This window comes from Leptopilina heterotoma, unplaced genomic scaffold (genome assembly GCF_015476425.1).
Source record: "Leptopilina heterotoma isolate Lh14 unplaced genomic scaffold, ASM1547642v1 Lhet_167, whole genome shotgun sequence".
Classification (NCBI taxonomy): Eukaryota; Metazoa; Arthropoda; class Insecta; order Hymenoptera; family Figitidae; genus Leptopilina; species Leptopilina heterotoma.
Genome location: NW_025110883.1, coordinates 1,001,599 through 1,020,484, shown reverse-complemented (window position 1 = coordinate 1,020,484; position 18,886 = coordinate 1,001,599). Strand labels below are relative to the sequence as shown.

General features: G+C 26.4%; 1 protein-coding gene across 3 annotated transcripts in view; it reads left to right on the top strand.

The window, feature by feature from the left end:
- LOC122499330 (beta-1,4-N-acetylgalactosaminyltransferase bre-4-like) overlaps positions 1 to 18,886 on the top strand; it is a 78,672-nt gene that overhangs the window by 46,339 nt on the left and 13,447 nt on the right. For all 3 annotated transcript variants that reach the window (XM_043607616.1, XM_043607614.1, XM_043607615.1), the window contains 2 exons: positions 8,601 to 9,007; positions 16,405 to 16,730. In XM_043607616.1, coding sequence (XP_043463551.1) covers positions 8,853 to 9,007; positions 16,405 to 16,730 — 481 coding nt within the window. In that variant the 5' untranslated portion in view covers positions 8,601 to 8,852. The remainder of the gene's footprint in view (positions 1 to 8,600; positions 9,008 to 16,404; positions 16,731 to 18,886) is intronic.

Genomic DNA, 18,886 nt, shown 5'->3' with positions numbered 1-18,886 from the left:
AGAAACCTTGTATAGTTCAATTTGTAAATACTAAATAATTTAGAAATTTTTCGCAAATTATTATATTTTTTGTTTATAATAATTTATAAATATCCATAATTTTTTTTAATTACTAATTTCATTAAGACGACTAATATTAATTTATTTTTAATTCAAAATATTAGTTCTCGAATTCCATTCATTTCGTGACTCGCAAATATCGAATTGGACAAATGATCATCTTATTTAGTGATAAAAACCGTGACCGCCCTGACATTTAATGGTTCTTATAACATATTGACAATAGAAAAGGGAAGACAATAGAGTTAAAAATGTCTGATATATTGGTCACGAATACATATATGTCTGGTACACATATATAGTCTTGCGTGTCACCCGACCTGAAACCATTCAACTGTCGCTGATCTGTCATTTTTTGAAGTGCATAAATTTTTGATGTAATTTCTGTGAATTTTCTTTCTGCAGAAAAAGTAAAATTTATTTAAAATTTATTTTGAAAGAGAAGAAATGATTTCTTTTAAAATGTAAATTTACTTTGTTCAATAGTTTTTTCATTTTTTTTTCAATAATATGTTACTTTTATTATAATTCACTTACTTTACTTCTTATAATTTACTTACTTTTCTTAAATTAGATGAATCACAAATGTTGCTTCGCAACACTTTTGATTCATTTTTTGTCTCAATTTGATAACTGCAGAAAAACTGAATTTAGAGAATTTATTAAATTTTAATTTAGAAAATAAATTAAATATTTGATCATTTCAGACTTCGCACTCGTGAATTAATTTTAAGAAAGTAGCAAAAAGTAGCTATCGAAAAATTAAAATTGACGACCAAAAAAACTCGTTTTAAAATAACTTCACAAAACTGACAAAAATTCCATTCTATATTTTATTTTCCATGTTTTTTCCTAATTTTCATAAAAAATATTTACTTCTCTTTTATCCTGCTAATAAATTAAATTCCTGCAACGATTAATTTTATTATTCATGAAACAATTTAAATATTTATAAAAATAATTTAATTCTTGCGAAGAATTTTATAGAAAATTTTAAATAATTCATTTCTTTCGACTAATTTTATGTAAAATTCTAATTTAAATAATTAAAGTTCTGAGAAATTTTTAATATTCATGAAAAGAATTAAATTCTTACGAATTCTTACGATTTTTACAAAAATTTTTTTTATAAATAATTGTTTTGCGAAATTTTATTAGAAAATACTAGACATTGAAAATAATTGAATTTCGAATATTTTTTAAAAATAATTGAATCGTTTTAAAGAATTTGATTATAATTTTTGAGAATAGTTTTTAGATTTCTAGTATTAGCGAATTTAATGTAGTGAAAATTATAAAAGATAACAGAAATAGTAGCTTTTAGTGGCTGAAATATAAAAAAAGTACCCAAATAACTTAAAATAACTTAAAAAAAGTAGTAATTAGTAGGTTTTAGTAGATGAGTGCTGTAATTTAATAAATTTTTAGTGGATAATTTAAAACTTGTGATAAAGTAACCGATGTTGATAAAATCAAATTTTTTATTTCTTTTTTGTTTTTGTTATTAAAAGAAGTTGATAAATGTGTAAAAATAAATGGTGTCCTAGTTTTATTGTTGTCAGATGTTTCATGAGTTGAACTTTGAAAAGTAATGATTGTTTCTCTGAAATTCGATGCAACTATGATTGTTAAGGTACAAGTTTTGTATACACTGCAAAATCGATAAGTTGGTTGTATAATTATGTTTTTAACTGTACTTCTTCTTTGCTTCTGTATATAATGTACGTACTTGGATGTTACAAAATGAGGGAAATTAATTAATTTATACTAACTACAAACACTGGTTGTTGCAATCTATTTATGGTTATATTACTGATAGTATCAATCACTGTACTGTAAAAAGAAAGGTACTAATTTAGTAGAAATTTTGGTACTAAATCGTCATTTGGTTCTATTTTAATACCGAAAATCAACTCTAATTTTGAACCTTATGTTTACAGTGTGATGGTTACAATCGCTAATAGTTAACATTAGTGGTACTGATAATTATAGTGAATGAGTTAAATACTTTTATCAATTTCCAATAAATTAATGACAGTTATATGATTGTGAAAAATATCCGACGTATACAGGAAACGAATGAGAAAATAAATAACGAAATTCGAAAGAATGTCGATTTATCATGTTCACTGCAATCTGTGAACGTTGTTCGAAAAAAGAATTTTCATTCCCTGTACACATCACTTTCAATATTTTATTCTGAAAGTTTTGGTAATGTAATACTTCAAGGACAAGTTCCCTCTTCCACTGAGGCTTAAAGCGTCGATACCGATAAAAGCATTCAAAGTCTTCCTTACGGGCTGAATTTAAAAGTTCCTTTTTCCATTCGTTCGAACTGTAGTTCTAGTGAGTCTATATGTATGGTTATACCATTCGTGTATACCTACATATATATGTATACATTCTGTAGTTGAATATATAGAAGCTAGAGGAGATGAAAGTTTTTTTTCCTGAAACTATCTTTGGCTGAAACTTTTCTCAAGTGCTTTAACTCGGGATATTTAAGTGGTGTATTTCCTTCCATTAACATATTCCAGGAGCGCTAAAAAATGAAAGGAAAACCGATTCTCGTAAAACACTTGGGGAAAATTAAATGTTTTAATATCTTCACTTTACGGTGAAAGTTTGGTTTAAAACGGAAGAATATCAAGCGTAAAGCTTTCAACTTTCATTTCAACTGGAAGCTTTTCTTGATTTAAACAAACGGAGGAATTTAATTTACAATAAGATTGGAATTCTTTTTTCTTTTTCTTTTGTTATGTAAGTGATTGGTGGTGTTTGGAACTATAACTCAACAACCATTTCAATTAAAATTTGATGAACATTTTCATTTTGATAGTTGGTAGCAAATTGAGAGTTATTTTGGTATTTAAAACTTGAGACGGTTAGCAATTAATTACAACTTATGTTGTGGTTAACATAAATTGTTATTGTTAACCACAACATAAGTTGTAATTAATTGATAACCGTCTCAAGTTTTAAAAATTTGTAGAAACTTACCAATTATGGTGGTTATAACTTACAGATTAACAACAATTTTAATATTTCTGAATTTTAAGTTGAAAAGAAAAAAGAATGTAGTGGAAAATAATAATAAATAGTGGAAAATAGGGAAGAAATAATGAATAATATTGACGTAAATTTGTTGTGAGTAAAAATTGAAGAAAATCTACTTAGCCCCCGACCCTTTTCTTTCGAAGGAGGGACTTTTGAAATACAACTACCGTAAATTGCATCATCCTCGAATATCGGCGGTATTTTTTGAAGAAACATAATATAACGAATCTTCATATATTTCCAGGATGCACATTTTATGACTTGCCAACCGTCAAGAGAACGAAAACCGGCTCTATAACACTCGTTAGACCCGATACTTTCAAAATTTATGTACCACGCATCTCTGAATTTTTGAATAGCCAACGACTGCGCTACTATAATAGCTACAGTCTCTCTTCTCTCCTCTCTTCTATATATATGCACTCGTGATAAAAGAGAATGAAAACGTGCTTCACATTGTGAGACAATCAAGTTTTAGAACTTTTTTTTTTTTTTTTTTTGCAGTGGGTATATTTTTAATAAATTGTTTTTTAACTTTGTTAAAGAGGTAGTTTTTTTTATATTTCATTTATTCCATGCACACGTGAAATTTGTCAATAATGACAGATATATATGAAGTGAACTTGTCACATTCAGATCACGTATTCTCTTTGATTTTGTCTCTTTGGATTTCAATCCTCCCATAGTAATGTATATACAGGGGAACTGGGATTTTTTTTTCTTTTTGTATTTATGTATAATTTTACTATCGATTACGATAAATTGTATAATTATAAACAATTTATACTTTTTATTTCCATTTATTGTAATTTATATATTACATGTCGTAATCACCGTCAATTAAATAGAATTGATCAGGAAAATCAGGAAAAAGTCAGGGATTTTTATTAAATGTACTGGAAAAAAATGTTTTTTCTATTTCTGACCAGATAATGGATTATTTTAATTTTGTTCAATTATTTCAAAAGTTCTAACGCAATTATCTTGATAAAAAAACTACAATAACTTCTTTTTTTACTACTCATCAACACAACAACATACTCAACTTTGAATTTTTAAGAATAACTACTCTCATTTCTTCTAATACCAAGTTTTAAAAAGTCAGACAAGTTTTTGACAAGTTTTAACAAGTTTTTCAAAGTTTTACAAATTTTAAAAAGTCATTTTACATGACAAGTTTTTGACAAGTTTTAACAAGTTTTTCAAAGTTTTACAAATTTTAAAAAGTCAAACATGTTTTTGACAAGTTTTAACAAGTTTTTCAAAGTTTTACAAATTTTAAAAAGTCATTTTTACATGACAAGTTTTTGACAAGTTTTAACAAGTTTTTCAAAGTTTTACAAATGCAAAATTCAATAATTTTCATAAAAACAATATTCTCTACAAGAATTCAATTATTTTGAAAAGTAATAAAATTCTTGGAAGAAATTCAATTATTTTTAAAAATTTTAACGAATATCTCGTCAAGAATTCAAATTATCTTTAAAATTAACCAAATTGTTCGCCAAAAATTCAATTATTTTCATAAAAAACAATATTCATCAAAAGAATTCAATTATTTTCAAAAGTATTAATATTTTTCGAATAAATTTAATTATTTTTAAAAAATTTTAACGAATATCTCGTCAAGAATTCAAATATCTAAATAAATAGCAACATTTTTCGCCAAAAATTCAATTATTCTAAAAAATTTAAAGAAAATTCTTTACAAAATTCAATTATTTTGATAAATATCAAAATTCATCACGAGAATTCATTTCTTTAAAAAGTAATAAAATACTTTGCGGAAATTAAATTATTTTCAAATTTTTTTTTAAATTCTCGTCAAGAAATAAATTATTTTTATAAATAGACAGCGAAATTCTTCTCAAGAATTGAATTATTGCCAAAAATTCTTATAAAATTCTTGGCAAAATTTCAATAATTAATAATTTAATACTCGTAGAATTTTCTAATAAAAATTGATTTAAAAATTAATGTCCGTTAAAATTTTTGATAATAATTTAATATTAAAGGCATTATGGCATGAATTTTCAGAAATAATTAATTTTTGAAAAGGTTTCAATTTCAAATCTTTGGAATTCTAAATTTTTTGTACTTTTAACTAATATAATTGATTTAAAGGAGAATTTTAGTTAAAAATTCTAGAAAATAATAACTGAATTTAAATGATGAAAATAATTTCGAAAAACTTGGAGTAACAATATTCTTATAGAAAATAATAATTTTATCACTGGGTTATCTTTAATTATTATAAAAAATTATTATAAAATTTTATAACAATATTCTTATAAGTTTCTGAATTTCAAAAAGATTTGAATTTTAATCTTTTGGAAAATTTTAATTCCTACGAAAAAAAAATAATAATTTAATATTTATTTAAAAATGAAATTATTGATGTTTTCGAATAATTTTATAATTAAAGAAATTCGTAAATAAAAATATTAGAACATTTTTTTTTTGGTATCTAATAATTTTTAGAGTGAATCTGAATATTTTTTAGGGTTAGGGAAAAAGATAAAATTTTGTCTGGAAATCAGAGGAAAAATAAAATAAAATTTTTGTAGGATTTACTTTTAGTTGTCATTATTCTTGCTTTTTGATTGAAATGGTTTATTTTTCCGTTCACATTAGTAGTGAAATTCATGAAATTTTGATTTGTCAATCAATAATAAATTGATGACTTTAATTAATAACCAGGAGTTGTTGCAAATGTAAGTGGATATCATCAGTAAATATTATTTTGTAATATTGTGCGGAAACGATATTGTCTGTGGGATTTGAAACGAGACGACGAGATTCGGAGAAACCTGGAGTAGAATATTGAGCCCTTTCATAGTTTTGTCACATGGGATTGGAAATGAAGTCGTCGGATGGAAGGTTCATAGACGGGGGTGTCAGGATTGGAGTTAACATGCAAGTAGGGGGAAAGGGTTATTTCGTCCCTTGATCTCCACAGAGAGAGAGAGAGAAATAGTCTGGCGAATGCAACACGTCGATATTAGGTTCCTAGACGTTGAGTTTGTGGAGCGCAACTTGTGTGTATATAGAGAGGAAGGTCCCTCAAATTCATTTTCAGTTTCACTGTATATGATCAAACCCAACGACTTGCATATTCAGCAACTTGTAATAAACCCCCCTTCAAAATGCTAAAATTACAATGCGCGCGAGTAATCGCTGTTATTTTCTCTAAAAGCACTCTTTACTTCTTTTTTCTTTATTTCTTTCTTTCAGGACAATTTAAAGAAGAAAAAAGCTCTACAGCTGTTAATGTTAAAAATCTAAGATTTTAAAGTTGCATTTTTGGGTTTCTTAACAAACGGAGAAGAAAATATTTTTATTAAATAATAGTTACAAGAAAAAATAGTTAATGATAGTTGCAATAAATTGCTGGTAATTACAATTGGTAATAGCTAGTTTCTTTTCATCAATAATCCCAATTTTCTCTTCGTTATTGGAGTTGAGCAATAGAGGTGTTTGTTGAATTCAAATATCATGATCCTTTTAGAAGGAATTAAAAGTTACTTAATTAGCCCATCAGAAGTTGACGATAATTAACAATTTTCTTTGAAAGAAGAAACGACTGTTTTTATGAACGTTTCATCTCGTAAAAATTGATTGCCCCACTATGTGGAATTGAAGAAAAAAGAAGAAATTATCGTTTTAAAATAAAGAAGGGAAGAAAACGGGAAATGCACTTGGCGACACATACATTGATTTTCTTTTGAAATGCTCTTTTGTTCCATTAACTTGACCTCCATTCAAGAATTATTTACTATTTTCTTATATTTATTAATAGAAATTCTTTTCTATATTTGTAATCAATGAAAAAGTTGATACAACCATTTATAGTTTATAATTTATTTCATGTTAATAAAACTATTTTTTCTTTTAATTTTTAATGAAAAGATGTGTTGGATTGTATTGAAGAGTGAATCTGCTGACATGAATTCAATACAAAGAAATTGTTTTCCAAAGAAAAGGTACTTTAATCTCATTGTTTTGCAAATGACACGATCGAATAATCGCACAATCGGTTTCTTTCGCTTGATCGCGTCCATTTAACTTTCCAGAGGCAAGGGATTTCAGTTTTCAAGTCATTTAAGTGGAAATTCGCGAATTCTTATAATATAAATCCAGAGAAAGAAAGAGAAAGAGAGATCATGTAAAAATATAGTTTTCGTTGATTCAGCTTTTCTTTTTTTTTTTCTCAAAAGAAAAATTCATCCCATCAAAAAGCAATCTCATATTCAAGACTTTGGTAATCTTTTGACTTTTCTGCAAAGCTTTTAAGAAATTATTCCACTGTAAAATGAGTATTGCATCAGCAATCTTAAAATTAATTGTTTCTGATATGTAAATTTAGGTGTGAACGACTTTTATATTTAAATAAATTTGCATTTTAAATGCAAATGAATTTCAATTTTTCTTTGCGTATGTATTCTTTTTTATCTTTTATTTCTTCAAAAATTTTCCGTCGAGTTACTTGTTTTTAACACTTATGTAACTAATGGTACTTGTTATGACAGAATATTTATAAATTATAATTATAATAGTTATAAATTTACCACACTGACAATTGCGATTTCGATAAAATGTTTCATTTTTTAAAACTTTTTTCTCTATTATTGAAACTCTATTCTCTCACAAAATTCATCCTGACGATCTTTAAAAAAAAATAATAAAATTCGTAAATTTTTTTCTAATTTTTTTTTCTTGAATTCACAGAAAAATGATAGAAACCTTAAATTATATTTTATCACGTACCATTGTCGCGCTGAATAAGCGGCTCGAATGTTCGCTCTTTAAATTTATATGTATATATATATACATACACAGCGAGATTGTACGTGGTCGCAAATCGATGATTGTGCAATTCTCTTCGATACTAAAACGGGCATAGAAAACGCTTCCATTCAGTTAAGATTACTTGGCACACAAAGGTGAAAATGTGTCTGGCAAATTAACATAGAGATTGAAAGCCCGTGCCTTTACTAGTAATTGATACAGGCCTTAAGTTTGCAATAATTTTCCCTCAGATTCCATCTGTGTACATAGTTCCACAATGCCTACAACTTTTATTTATATTACAATTCATATAAATTTATAATTTAATCATCTTTCTTATTTTCGAAATAATGTTATGAATAATAATTTACTTAATTGTTAAAAATAATGGCTACATCAGGGTTCGAATCAGTGAAAGTATTAAAAATTCGGATTTTACGGACCACAAATAAAAAGATAAGGACCAATTACAAAACTATAACCAATCCAAGTCCAATAAAAGAATATTTAACTTAAAACTATATAAACTAAATTTTTCATAATTCTATAAAACATGAAGATGACCCAGTGATAAAATCATTATTTTATATTATAAGAATATTGTACTTCTTCCAAATTATTATTTTCAAGAATTTTGAAAAAAGCTCTTTGGCAATTATTAGTTTCTTACGTTTGTATAAATTTTGTTGTTGCAGAAGAATCTCCTGAAGAATTCACCATCATCATACACATAGTTTGGAGGTGATGTTTCTAAGAAAAAGTGTGCCTTGGATAATAGTTCCACAATATTGGAATAAGTGGAATAGCAAGAGTGATTTTATTTTATTGCTCTTGAAGGTGAGAAATTTGGAGAATTAACGGGGAACAATAGAAAAAAAAGAAGGAGAAAGCCGCCGACACATTTATTAAAAAAATAAGCGAAACAGTAATGGTGTCACGTATATGCAATGACTCTGGCCACAGCCGTGGCAGTGAGGCATTGGGCCCATGCTTACAAGGCCCTCGCCTGTGTCGTTCTGACCCTTATTGCCATTCAATATCTCCTCAGCGGGATTTTCGATCGTCGCTCAATCGAGACCATTTTCACTATTAACGCCACTCGGTAAGTTTTTCTGTCAATTTTTTTTTCTTATGTAAAATTATAAGTATTTTTTTCCGCCCCTTCCTTCTTTTTTTCCTTAACCCCTCTCTTTATGGTAGTTACGAAATTTGATAGATAGATACTAACAATGGTAGTTACAATAAAAAATGTTATCATCAACAATAGATAAATAATAAATTTCAGTATATTCAAGCAATGATTGTATAACAACTTTTCCTAACTGCAAAAAATAGTTGTACAACAAGAATTGGTAGTTGCAGACAATGGTAGTTGCAATCAGCATTTTACTCTCGAATTAAAAAAGTAGTCATTGTTTTGTTTCCTTTTGTTGTCTCTTGTTGAAAGGGATTCTAAAAAGAAGTCAGTTGAAGATTAGGATGTTTGAGTGTATGGGGAAGAAACTCTTGAGAATCGATTGATCTTGGAGCCTTTGAGATGAGTTCGACGCCAGGAGAAATCTCATTACTCGCTTGTAACGAGGTACATAGCAACCGATACTGTAGGTGCGCGCCCTTCGCGAGTTTGGCTACGCGGAACAATTTATGGCACGGTATAATGGGAAATAATCGGTTACTTGTCGATGCTAGGCGATTATCCCAGATTCCTCTTTTGACCCTCAAGGAGCATTGATTTTCCAACTCCCTCAAGCTCATTCCTGATCCTGGCAATTATTCACAATCTGAAAGCCAGTTGGTTATACTGATATAACTCTCACTTTAACTAATTTTACTACTTTACTTCGTGTGCTTGAGGGAAACAAATTTTTATTCTCGAGTGTTCTTCAATTAGTATTTATTATTTTATTGGCAAGTTTTTCTTCTCATTTTTCTATTAAAACAATTAAACAATTAAAATTGTTCTAATATCAAGTTTTCCGGATTTATTTATTAAGATCGTTTCAACAATTAGTAATAATAATAGATGCTAAATTAAAATTTCAATTATCTTTAGAAATAATAAAATTCTTCTCTGAAATTCTCCGAGTCGAAGACTCGGAGTGATCAATTTGTTCATGTTTTATAGTTATGAAAAAATTTAATTTATACTTTTAAGTGAAATGTTTTCTTATTTGACTCGGACTGATTATATTTTTTGTCAGTAAAGTCCGTAAAGTCCGTATTTTTAAATACTTTCGCTGTTTAGAACCCTGAATGTTTTTAAAAACCTTTCCAATTCATATTCAACCAGAAAGAATTCAATTTTAATTAAACTCCAGTCTCCACTTTCATCATATCCGGGAAATAAGATGAAAATCTATTTTCGCCTATTCTTTTGATTACATTTGAAAGTCAAGTCAATATAACTGATTAAAAAAATTACAATTTCATTTCCTATTGAATGTTTTAATTTCTTTTTTCAAGAGAATATATTTTTTCAAAATAAATTTTTTTACAATTAATTTTTTAATACTTTTTGAATACTTTTTCAAAGGAAAAAAAATATTCTTGACATAATAAATAATTGAATTATTGGTAAATTTCTAAATGAACGATTGTAATTTATTTGTTGTTTGTGTTAAATTATCTGCATCGTCGTATAGTACGACGTTGACATTTTTTAGTTTGAAAAATTGTAGTCGGATGCGACAAATTGTGTAACTTGTTTATGTATATACATATACACACGATGCATATGTTTCAACTCGGGGTAAAAGTAGCACGGTGACCTGAAAATTAATCGATATAGGCGGAAAGCACAGATTCTAAAATATACCCTTTCACATTTTTCCAGACGAAAAATTATATATCTTTAAACGTTTTTTTAGTTGAAAGAGAGAAAATCAAAAAATTTCACATAGCAACAGTCTTTTGTTGAAATCAATCATATTGAGAGGCGAATGAATTTTTTAATATTATTATAAAACTATGAATCACCATTTTATCATACTACCACAAAAACAATGTACTTATAAAATTTTGTTACCTTTGGAAAAAATTATTTTGAAATTAAAAGATATTTTTGTAATGCGCAGGAAATTAAAAATCCAATTTCAATGTTGGGGATGATATTTTTCCAGTTTAAAAGGAAAGTAATTTAAATAATAATATTTGATGAAAAATATTGATAGTAAGGACATTTGAGAGAGAGCATATAATTTACCATATTTCGTTTCGCTTTTCAACGTCCTGTAAACAAGGTTCGTGAAAGTCACACGCCCATTATGCACGCGTAAATCATATTTATTCAAGATTTTCATCACATGGCTCGACTCGGCTCGTCGGAAAGTAACTAATATGGGGTTTCCTTACGTGTTCATAATAATACCTATAGATATATAGAAGTCGTTCGAGTCTAATATAATTGACGATGAAAAAGTTTTTTTTCCCTTAATTAATTAATCCGTAAATTGTACTCTGGAATTTTACGGAACACATTATCGTTAATTGTAAATATCATTATCACATTGTATTTAGACAATCAGTTCCGGTTAGGTTCTAACTGCTAATTAATTACGTTTTATTAATTTTATTAACTATTGATAATTTAATCGAATATTTATTAAATTAATTAAAGTTATGAACTACCAAAATTATAACTATAACGATCATAATAATTGGTAGTCAAGAGTTATAATTAGTTGATAGTTATTATTTTCATAATTAGTTTATTATCATTTTATTAAAACAAAAGCACATGAAGAAATAAACCTAATAAAAGAAAGTTTAGTAATTCAAAAACGTACCTATACAGAACTTTATTTTCTGCACGTAGAATATAAAAACTTAAAGGAAAAAAAATATATAACGGAGGAAATAAAAATTTCTTGATATAATAATTCAACAAAATTTTCGCTTTAAAATTCTTTAAGCATATATTTTGTCTAAAAAAAAGTTTAATCTTAAAAAAGTAATATACATAAATATGAAATAAAAGCGATATGAATTGTGAAATAATATTTGCTTGCTGTGCAGCATTTTAATGAAATGGTATATAAAATAAAATTTTTATTATGAAATAAATAAAATTTTCTAGAAATAACAAAGTATGTTTTGTTCTTAACATTTGAATTTTCGTTTCTAATATACATGACAATAAAGTGAATTAAACTTTTTATCCTCTATGCACGTAAGAGGGCATAATAGTGGTTCAGTATTTGCGCGAAGAGAATCGCATAGTGTAATAACGAGAAAAAAGAAGAATAACGAGTCTAAGTTTCCTCGTGTACTAAGCACTTTTAAAGCAGGTGGGTAATAATAAGAGGTTCTGTAATTTGGAAAAAAGGAAGGAAGGAAGGAAGAGAAAAAAAGAAAAGAAAAGGAAAAGATTTCTTGAATAGTGGCTATAACGTTTTAATAAATGAACCATTTAATGCTGAATATAATTAAAGAAATCCCACTTGGAAATAAACAATTTCTCAAGTCAGCCAAACAATTTGTTCCATTACATTTTTATCTAAATTAAAATACCTTTTTTCAGACTTTAGTGGAATTTATAATAGATTCATTTTTCTATTATTATTATTTTTTTTATTATTTATTGATAGTTACAATTAATAATGGTACTTCCACAATAACATTTAAATAACGAGTTATAATTAATAATAATATTTTTATTATTAATTAACATAACGAAAATTGAATGATAATAATGATTATGTCGACTTTAATTATTATTTAAAATATTAACTTCAATTACCATCAAATGCAACTACCATTAATTATGAGATAGTTAGCTAATTATGATAGTTACGTATATATTATGGTATTATTAGCAACCTAATAATTTTAATTAAAATCTAATTATTTCCATGACCTAATAATAGTTCTTTAAATTGGAAATTGCTCTTTGACATTTTCACATTATATTTATAAACACGTCAATACTTTTGAAATTCTTCGAATGACTTCGATACGTTAAATTTTTATGTAAATATATCTATATGTGTGTGTATAAATTTAATCGATTTAAAAGACCAACGCCCCTTTGCGTGCATAACGTTCGCGATCTTTGAATTTTTTCTATAAAAAAAATAAATTTAACAGTAATCAATTATTTTAATTGTAATCAATTTTTTTTTGATAATTTTAGATAGTAGTTTATTTCTGTCTGTTGCACGATTTTTTTTCTAAACGATATGATCAGAGGGCGTAACTAATTACTGATAGTGTTTATATTTCTGAAATATTTCATTCGTATCAATTCGTTTTTTAATTCTAATTTATTAAAATATAGAAAGCAGTGAAAAAATATTAGTATTTAATTTATTTATTTATTTATTCATCATAATTAATTATATCGCCATTCGCTGTTATTTTGTATTTTGTATTCATTTTTTAAAAATTATTTTTCACATTTCTTGTTCTTAATTTTTTTGCTCCTTCGGTTTTTTTATTATTTTTTTTCCTTCGGCTATTAGTGTTTTGTTATCGAGTATAATTATAGTATTAATTATATAAATAAATAATGATGTATCTTATTAGAATTATAAAATTAAAATTATTTATTTATTTATAAAAATAAAAATAAAAAGAAAGAAGAAATGAGTTATAAATGAATTAAAAAGAAATTGTAATTAAAGAAAAAAAAATGAATGGAAGATTATTTTGAAAGTAGACACGTATTTGGTATTGTATATGATTGAACTATGCTAATCTTAAGTGTGATATTAAATGAACTAACTATGTTGGCGTGTACAAAAGCAGATATACATTTGGACATTCATATCTCCTCTCTGGAGACACTGCTGGCTGTCCCTGTGAATCATCAGTCAAGCATATGTACTTGCTCCAACACTGTGTCAGATATGATTGTATTATCATTTCCACCGTATGCATGCAAAACGATGCCAGGCAAATAAGAATTTAATTAAAAAACCACATTAATCAATACAGCAAAAAGCTAATTTCTAAAAACATTCTTTTCTTCTCAAATAATATGCAATTTACATCATAAATTTTTTTTTGCCAAGTATTTCTTTATTTAAAAATTCAACATACAAGAATTTTTATTATCACTTCTAATAACTATAATTAACTACCAATTCTATATAACAAATTATTTAAATTCTTGTTAATGGAGTGTCAAGTACCATTGTTTCAATTGGTAACGATTGTAGCAAATATTTTTTTGAACAGCTACAACAAAAATCCAAAATTGTTATTTGTTTTCAAAATTTCAATTAGTAAAAATATTTACTGATTTTGTATTAGTGACTGACTTTTTGCTTTTGGATGAGTAAATTTAATTTTACTAATGTAGTAATTTCTACTAATTTATTAGTTTTTACCATTCAAAAACAAAAAGTCAGTCACAATTTTTAGTAACAAAAATGATTGTTATAGTAACTGTAACTGTTGTTAATATTCATTTGTTAATAGTTTTCATGAACGACAATTGTTAGTAATAACTAACAATTGTCGTTCGTGAAAACTACTAACAAATAAAATTTTAAAGAAAAACGGTTGTAATTGAATTTAATTGAAAAATTTGTTATAATAAGAATAATGGAAGTTATTTTAATGATAATGACACTAAATCGAAACTGCTTGTGTAGCGTGACGATTGAGAGGATGTCATGACACTATTATTGTATTTGAAGATATTTAACTAAAGCCCTGATATAATAACGTTTAAATTGGTGAATTAAGAACAATATTATGTTTCGACATTGTCCTGTTGATTCTGTGAAAATTAATTCTAAATTGGTTTGGCTTATGTTTTACTCCTGTCTGTCTCGTATAATATACCAACTCCCATTTCTACTGGAGAATAGTGCTCTAACTTAAAATTGTCAAGTTTAATTAAATTTTATTGCTCCTGTATAGATATAGATATATTTCTATTTGAAATGATAACGTCTTGGAAAATTAGGTCGAGAGGAGCCAACTTGAGTGGCTCACACCTTGCTCTCTCTCTCTCACTCTCTAGCTATATAAAAGCCAAGCATGTCTATTGGGTTAAGAAGCAAGAGACTCGGGATTTCTCTGCAAAATATTATGACTTGAAATTTCATATAAAACTTGTGAAGAGATGATCCTTATTATTATTTTTTTTTGTTTATGAAATAGAAAATAAGTTCTTAAATTCAAAGGCGTAAGAAGATGCGATGGACTTTTTTAATCTAAATTAATTTTTTGAGATTTAGTTATGTTGTAGTTGATATACATTGATTTGGTACGAACATATAATTGGAAACGTTCTCTCAATAATGTTCCTTATATTATTTGTAATATTTAGTGTTAGTAATCAAATATAAATCATCAATTTGCAACAATCATAATTTTCGACAATAGTTAGAAATTTTTTCCTAGCCAACAAAATGCCAACAAAACAACTTATGTTATTAAATAAATAAATAAATAAATAAAAGTCGAAGAAAAATATTACAACAATCTAATAAAAAAATGTCCCTCATGATTAAAAGTAATTACATATTAAAATGAGTCGTTTTGATATATATAATTAAACCTGTTGACAAAATGCTCGCGGCCTGATTAACGCAGCAATAATTAAGAGTCAAGGGGTTAACTGTTATTTTGTGATCCGCATAATTGCTGATAAGAACCCTTTAATTCCAAAGTGTGGAGATTGATAAAATTATATCTAACCACTATCATAATGAAGCGCTGACATTTTTTTTATATCTCAAGATAACGAAAAAATTTAATTAAATTCTCTGGAAATCAATTATTTTAATTGAATTTTAGTATTTTTCTTTTTATTCATTATTGCCTCATAAAAAAATTTTTTAAATATTGTCGTCAACATTTCAATTATCTTTATAAATGAATAGCAAAATTCTTCAACAAAAATTAATTATTCTCAGGAATTTTTATAAAGTTCATTGTAAAATTCAATTATTTTCATTAACAACAAAGTTTATCACAAGAATTCAATAAAAAATCTGCATTTTTTATACTTTTAGTTAAAAATTCTATGAAACTAAAATTTCACTTAAAATTGAATTGTTAACAAATGGATTTAAAAATTCTCAAAGAAGAAAATAATTGTAATAGAACATTCTTTGAATATCTAATAATTTTTAGAGTAAATCAGAATGTTCTTTAGGGCCAGGGAAAAAGTCGAAAATTTTTTCTGGAAATCAGGGAAAAACAAAATTAAATTTTTGTGGCAATCCTGTATTATTTTAGTTAGTAAGAAAATATTTAGTATAATTTAAGTAGATTACAGTTTTCTTGAAAGAATACAATGGCCATACGAAAGTAGATCAAATTGAGACAAAAGACCTCAGAAAAACTGTGATAGTAATAATAATAAAATTCCAATCATTATTATTATTTAGCTATTATTATAGTATTTATTATTCTTGTTTTATTGTGAATTATTATAGTATTTATTGTTACTTGCTTTTATTATTTTTGTTTTTGATTTATTTTGATTCTTTCCATTTTTGAGTGATTAATAAAACAATTATTTATTTGAATCATTGATTGCAGATATTCAACGAGTTATTACAAGGGTCATCCTCGGGGATTAATTATTTATAAACCCGAGACAACACCAAGCATTTCGGGTAATTCAAGCATTTCGCCAGCCTCAGTTGTGTCCGAATTTGCAATACGAACTGGCAATGATTCCTCTTCCTCCTCATCCTCCTCTTCTTCTGCTGCCTCTTCTTCGTCGAAAGTTGAAACAATTTCATTGGGGAATTCGGGTGGCACGTCAATGGGAATAGGAAATCCATCAATTTCAAATACTTCTATGCCGAACGTTACAGAGACGACAATTCAACAGCAATGTCCTCTTATTCCACCAAATCTTGGTAAGCAATTCTCTTTTATATACCTATAGATATGGGAGATAAAGATCTTTGCTTTACAAATACCACTCGACTCTCCCCATCGTGTCGGGCGACAATGTCGTCGTCTTCGTCGTCTTCGTCGTCGACGATGGACTTTCAACTTGTTCTCAAAATTTAGATTTTGAGAACAAGTTGAAAGTCCATTTACTTGGATGAGTTGTTCCCTTATCGAGTCGCAACGCTAATGAATCCAAAGTGAGAATTTCGAGTGGGCTGGGAAATAACTTTTTCACCTACTGTTTAATTCGCACGATTACAATAATTAAAAGAAACTTATGGGTGCAAAAAAAAGCGGAAAAAAAAGTTTATTTTAAAGACTAGTATTTGGAAATAATTGTCAAGTTTTAATTAAACTTGCTGACAATGACAAAACTTAAACGGCTGTGAAATTGAATTTTTTTTTTCATTTTCACATTCATTGTTGACTGACAACTTGGGAAATTATTTTCCCTTTATGAACAAAAACTATTTTATTTAATATTTAATTGTTTTGTTTGCAAAGTCTCGCATGAAAAAATCAATATCATCATAGCGTTGTTTTTTTAAGATAAACACAATTTTTTCAGTTTAAATTTAAAATATTAAATGACTGGGAAAAGTTTAAAAATACGTTAATTACACCTAAAGCATTTAATGAATTGTAAAAGTAGCTAATTGTAAAAATATCAATATCAATTGTAAAAATATAGCTAATTTCAGGTAATAAAATAAAACCAAAGTTGGTTCTAACTAAACTGATACTTATTTTCTCGCAGGTGGATTTTTTTCGGAAAATACCAATGATTATAATTATAATTTATAAGTAAAGAAAAATGAGAAAAATACAAAGAACAGAATAAAATTAAAAAGAAAGGGAAAATTTCCCTCGCAAGTAAAATAAAATTTGCATTGTAGAATTGATATTTACATTCGAAAAGAGCTTTTGTACTCTTGAAACAAATTCAAAGAAGTTTCTTTTAAAAGCCATCTACTTGGAGGTAAAATGGAAAAGCTTTCTTGTTTCCTATTGGATCCTGTGTAAAAGTAGAAAAACAAAACAAACAAAAAAAAGATAGTAAAGTTTATATCTCTTTTGTTATTTTGCAAACTGTCTATATAGTATTGCAAATATTTCTTTGAATAGAAAAAACGATGGAACATTAAGAGAAATTAAATATTGCAACAAAGTCTTTGAAACATTTTTTTCAGTATTTAATTGAAAAGTTTAGTTCTTTTAAAGTATTACACCAAGTAACTTTTTTAAATTATTCTTTTTCACTTTTTTCTATTTTTTCAATTTTTATTTCAATTCTCTTTGGTACTGTGTAAGTACATATAATTAATACTACAAATGTACAAATTGAAATGAGAGTCTTCTCGAATATCAGATCGTTAACTTAGGCAAGCAATTAGTTTTCGGACTAATTAGAAACAGGTTTAATCATGTAGGTAATTAATGCCCTTTGTACAATGTATCGGATCAATTTGATGGATATGATTATTGTTCGTATTTTTTTTTTATTTCTAGATTGCAGGGCTCGAACTAGGTCCGTAAATTTGCCTAAAGTCCGTAAAAGTCAGTTTTTTTTTTTAAAAAGTCCGTAAAGTCCGTAATTTGAATATTTAATTGAGAAAAGATGAAAAGTTTGTAAATTGTACGATATAATTTGGAGAATTTTAAACAAATTGCAAATTATTGTAAAAAATCAATTATTTTCAAAAGTAATAAATTCTTCGCAAACATTCAATTATTTTCAAAAATTAGAAAAAAAAATTTGTCAAAATTTCAATTATCTTTATAAATAATAAAATTCTTCTCTGAAATTTAATTATATTTTCAAAAATTTGAATAAAATTTTTAGCAAAATTTCAATTATTTTCAAAAATTTTACACAATTCCATGATTTTCAATATCTAATATTTTAATAAAATTTTCCAAAAGAATTCTTCGCAATCATTTAATTATTTTGTATTTTTATAAATAATAAAATTTTTACAATGATTCAATTATTTTCGTAAATAATAAAAATGCTTTTTAGGAATTCAATTATTTTCATAAATAATAGTATTCATCACAAGAATTTAAATATTTTTAAAAAGAAATAAAATTCAATTATTTTAAAAAATTTTAATAAAAT